The sequence below is a fragment of the Pediculus humanus genome, genomic scaffold (genome assembly GCF_000006295.1).
Source record: "Pediculus humanus corporis 1103172108322 genomic scaffold, whole genome shotgun sequence".
Lineage (NCBI taxonomy): Eukaryota > Metazoa > Arthropoda > Insecta > Psocodea > Pediculidae > Pediculus > Pediculus humanus.
In genome coordinates this window covers 305,822-311,153 of record NW_002987891.1, presented here as the reverse complement: position 1 = coordinate 311,153, position 5,332 = coordinate 305,822, and the positions used below count along the sequence as shown (strand labels likewise).

The following is a 5,332-nucleotide window of genomic DNA, read 5'->3' as shown; positions in this document are numbered from 1 at the left end:
ATAATTCGTTAATAGGGTTTTATTAATTAGGTATTTAATATTTTAATTTGATGATTCGATGACGAAGCAAATCGTTAATTACGTGCGTAAGTGCGTGACTGCTTAAGGTTTTTTTTATTTATTTAATTAAAAAAAAAAAATTTTCGTCGATTTTTTTTTTTATAATAATACGTGAAAATTATCATCATCATCATTAATAATTTAATTGCGGTTTTAAATAAATATGCGTGTATTGTATTAATTGTCTTTTAATTGCCATTATTGCAAAAGTTCGACAAAAAAAAAAATTTTCCATTTTTATCCTTTGGGTATTTCATTTTCCTATTTAAATAATCCGATTACTGTGTTGTAACCTTCGGTTTAAGAAAGAGAGAGAGGGGGAGGGGTGGGGAAAGAGAGAGAGAGAGAGAAACATTCATCGATCATGGCTAATTATTATTATTATTATTTTTATGATTTCTCTAAAGCGTTGGTTGACATTGAAAAAAAAAAAATCAGGTTCTGGTTGGTAGGTTTCGTAGTGATAACTCGTAGACGTTATCAAAAAAAAAAAAACTCGGGGAAATATTTTTATTTTTTTTTCAAACGTTGCCTACCTTGTCGGTTGTTTCCAAACGACTTTGTTTTTTCCCCCCGAAAATATTTAGTTCATTGTCATAGTTAATTAATTAATTAATTTTTTTTTTTTTTTCAGATACGGGACATTTTAATTCGTCTGCTTTTCCGGATTTACCAGAATCCCCGGATTATTTTCATACCAGTTTGATAATACATTTCGTTAAACACGTCAGCAACAATAAATGGAGACTCTGGTCCGTCACGTTTCATCACACGGATGGAAAAGAAGTTTCCTGTTGGTACAACGCATTGGAATCCGCTTTGAACAGAGAGGATCGTCCGAAAAATTTCCTAGTTTTTATAAATCCCTTTTGCGGAAAGCAAAAAGGAGTCGAGATATATAATAAAACGGTTAAACCGATATTGGAATTGGCAAAAGTCGACGCGACGGTTATCGTGACCGAGCACAACATGCATTGTAGAGACGTCATATTGTCGAAGGATATAAAAAAATTCGACGGTGTCATGGCCGTGGGAGGGGACGGTACCATATCCGAAATAATAAATTCACTCATAATAAGAATGATACGAGATGAGAATCAAAACGAAAACGAATGGAATCTCGATATACCCAAAGTTAAAATACCGGTGGCTATAATACCCTGCGGGAGCACGGATTGCATAGCCTACAGTCTCAACGGAACGCAAGATAGAAAAACGGCGGCCATATTTGCCGTTTCCGGTTTTCGTTGCGGTCTCGACGTGTGCAGTGTTTATTCACAAAAAGGTTTATGCCGTTATTTTCTCGGGCTTTTAGCCTACGGATTTTTGGGAGACGTTTTGAAAAAAAGCGAAAAACACAGGTGGATGGGTCCGAAACGCTACGATTACGCGGGATTTTTAACGGCTTTGAAAAATAAAAAATACTACTGCGAAATAAACATGGTTCTGTCTCACAGGGCTCCCGGAATCGGTCCGAAATGTTACAGCGGATGCGAAATATGCGAGCAAACAAATCGCGGTGGTAAAATGGTCGTCGATTCAAAATCTAGGTATCAGGAAAAAAATTTATCCGCCATAAGAAACGATTTGAAAATAAATTTCAACGGGGAGTGCAAGGGAAACGTTGAGAAAACCGTTACGGTTCGCGGAAAATATTTCGTCGTGGGATGCGCGAACGTGTCTTGCGCTTGCGAAAGGAGTCCGAACGGTTTTTCCCCGTATTCTCACGTCGGAGACGGGTCGATGGACGTACTACTCATAAAACCTCAATCCCTTTTCGACATCGGTAGAATATTGTTGAGATCGAAAAGCAAAACCCAAGCTCTCTCCGATTTATCATTCATCGACACGTACAAAGCGAAAGAAATGAATTTGAAAGTTTTGGATAAGAACATGGAAGTCGTTACGAGTGCGAAAGATGGAGAAAGGTACGTGGGAGCAAGCGTTTGGAATTGCGACGGAGAACTCGTTTTCGATTCGAACATAAAAGTCAAAAATAACAGTCAGTTGATACAGGTTTTCACACGGAGAATTTCCCCGAATCCGTCGAAAAATTCTTCGTGGTGTTGGAATTGTTACAATTGCTCAAAAAGTAAAATTAACGAAAACTGTTAAAGAAAAAGAGAAAAAAAAAATGTAGTAAAACAAACAAGGAAACAAACAAACAAACAAACAAAAAAGTTTTTTTTTTTTTTAGGTAATTCGAAAGATCTCGACAAACGTACTACTACTAATATTATTATTGCAACATGATGTTCCTCTTTATGTATTATTATTATTATTATTTGTTTGTCAGCGGTGATTATTTTTTTTTTTCGGGGGGGGGGACGGGTAGGGAAGGGAAAGGGGGAGGGGTGTGTGATAATGATCGTTAGCAGCTTTCACAGTATTAGTTTAGCATCTTGCCAGTGTTTGTTTGTTGTTTAGTAATTTCCCGTTTTTTTTTTTTTAAATGTTATTTTGGTCGGTCTTCCTCATTAATCATTATTTATTTGATTCGATTATGGTTAATATTATTTATCGATCGATCGACCGATCGATAGATCGATATATCGATTTCGTCCGATGATATTATACTCTTAGAAGAAACAAGAAATTTTTTTTTTTCGAACTAGTCAATATTTTCGTCGCAAAATCACTTTTTACTATCGTTTTTTTTTTGTTTGTTGCGTTATTAATCATTCGAAAGATGATGATGATGATGATGATGATGATGATAATAATAGGTTATTTGTTTGTCGTTGGAAAAGAAGTTGTATTACGTAAGCGGTTCAATCAAATCGTATTTAAAAGTATTATTACGAAAACGTTTGTGTGTGATCGTTTGTTGTTGTTATTATTATCATTATCGTAACGAAAGCAGCAGTAAAAGTACGATGATGATGATGATGATACGAGAGAACGGAAAGAAATTTTTTTTTTTTTAAGTAATAATAATAATACTAGTCTGTTAGTCGAAAAAAATTTTTTTATTGTTAAATGAAACCAAAAAGCGAATGGTTAAATTTTGTGATGTAATTTTTATATAAATTTTTATTTCTCTATCCATTATTATTATTATTATTAATGATGATGATGATGATGATGATGATAATTATTATTATTATTATTATTTATGATAATAATTTACGCGGTTGAGAGTGATTGATTGATGAAAAAATGAACGTGAATTTTTTTTATTATAATTAATGATGAAAACGTGTACTTATTAATTTAAGTAGTAAAAAAAAAATAATAATAATAATAATTAAAAATAGTATTCGAATCGTTTATTATTATTAATTAAGAGGGTAGAGAGAGAGAGGCAAATGGAAGGAGAAAAAAGGAGAGAGGGAGAGAGAGAGAAAATTTATTTACACGCAGCAGTGATAACATATCGAATTTTTTTTTTTATGTATATCCGTTAGTATTTTATGTTTATTTATTAAAATGATATAAATCTTTAAATAATTATCACTATTATTATTTATTTATTATAAATAAATTGTTGTTATTAAATTTGTTAATCGGCCAAAGAATTATTATCGATTTATTAATTTTTTTTGTGATTAAAATTGTTTATTTTTATTATTATTATTTTTTTACGCGCGTGTTTATGATTTAAAATGGAAGAGAAATAAAAATTTTTGGAGGGGATTGTATATTTCCCTTCCCCTCCTCCACCTCCCGGGGGGGGATTTAAAACCCCCCCAAAAAAAAACAGGAAGAAGAAGAAGGGTATTTAGCGTGAAATTACACTAAATTGCTCAAAAAAGGTGATGATTGATATTATTATTATTATTATTATTAGTATAGGTACGAGAAAACTTATGTAACTGTGAAATAATTAATAATAATAATAATGATAAGATTTTATTGAGAGAAATGAAAAAAATTTTTAATAATTAAATTAATAAATTTAAAATGAAAAAAAAAAAAAATGGCGATCGTGATCGTGTTGATTAATTCGTCGCCATTTTGTTTTTTTTTCCTTTGCAAGAGGGAAGAGAGGAGCAATAAGAAAAAATTTAATTTTAAATTTAATTTTTTAAATCCTATTTTTGATTCGACTGTGATCGTGTCTTTAGATACATAATAAAAAAAATGTATTTAAGTATTAAAAAAAATAAAAAAAAGTCGTTAAACGTTCTTTAATATTAAATTTATTTTATACTCATTATTATCATTATTTTATTTTAAATATATTCAATTTTTGATTTCATTTTGTTTTGCATTTGTTTGTTTTTTCTTTTTCTTTCTTTTTTCCAGCCGTGATAAGGACGTTTATCAATAATTTCCCAAAAGCGATGAATTTAAATTTAAAAAGAAAATTCAAAATTTCCGTTAAAAATTAAATTGGTGTTAAACAAAAAATCTAAACATGAAATTTAAGGCGTTTTCCGTTTCGTTTTTTACGTAAAAAAATCCCAAATTTTCGCAATTTTTTTTTTTTGTACTCACACAAACGAATAATTTCGACATATTTCACACACGCACGCACACGCACGTACACACACGCACGCATTTATTTGCCGTAAATGGTAAATCAAATACGCCCAATGTAAATTTTTTTTTTATTTCTTATTTAGTAGTACGAGACTTGGATTGATTTAAACTTTCCAAGTTCTTCATTTGCTCAAAAAAAAATCAATGGATAAAATAATAATAATAATGGTAATTCTATTAATCCCCCGAGTTTAATAAAAAAAAATTAATAACAAAGATTTTAATTTTTTTGTCTTGCATGGAAAACTACTTTCCATTTTGAGTTATATCCTTTCAAGAAAAAAGTAAGTAACTCCTCCCAAAAAAAAAAAAAATGCGTTCCCTTGTTTTGTTAATCTCGTGTGCCCACTTTACATTATTATTATTATCATCTCACCTTTTATTTATTTATTATAATTATTATTTAAATTTTTTTTTGTTTCGTTCGTTTCCTTGTTTAAACAAAACGATAAATTAAAAAAAAAAAATTGAAATTCTTTATTTGTTACATACGATTTCGTATTACATAAACGGTAATAAAATTAATTGTTTTTAATCATTATTATTATTATTATTATTATTATTATTATTTTATATCCAGTAAATTTCGTAACGTCCTTATTTTTTTATTTCTCTTCCAATCATCCCACTTATTATATTTTATTTTGTTTCTTAATAAGGTACGATTAAAAAAAAATAATTTATTTATTTAAAACTGAAACATTTTTTTTTTTTTTTTTGTGGTCGATGTATATCGATTTTAAAAAAATCCAAATTAAATTCGATTAATCGAAAAAAAAAAAAAAAA

General features: G+C 29.7%; 1 protein-coding gene across 1 annotated transcript; it reads left to right on the top strand.

The window, feature by feature from the left end:
* Positions 1-452: 452 nt before the first annotated feature.
* Phum_PHUM614990 (Ceramide kinase, putative) lies at positions 453-2,313 on the top strand (the record flags this gene model as incomplete). The annotated part of the gene is made up of 3 exons (XM_002433090.1): positions 453-504; positions 695-2,152; positions 2,258-2,313. 3 exons carry the CDS (start codon positions 453-455, stop codon positions 2,311-2,313), a joined length of 1,566 nt encoding a protein of 521 aa, XP_002433135.1.
* Between the last annotated feature and the right edge of the window lie 3,019 nt (positions 2,314-5,332).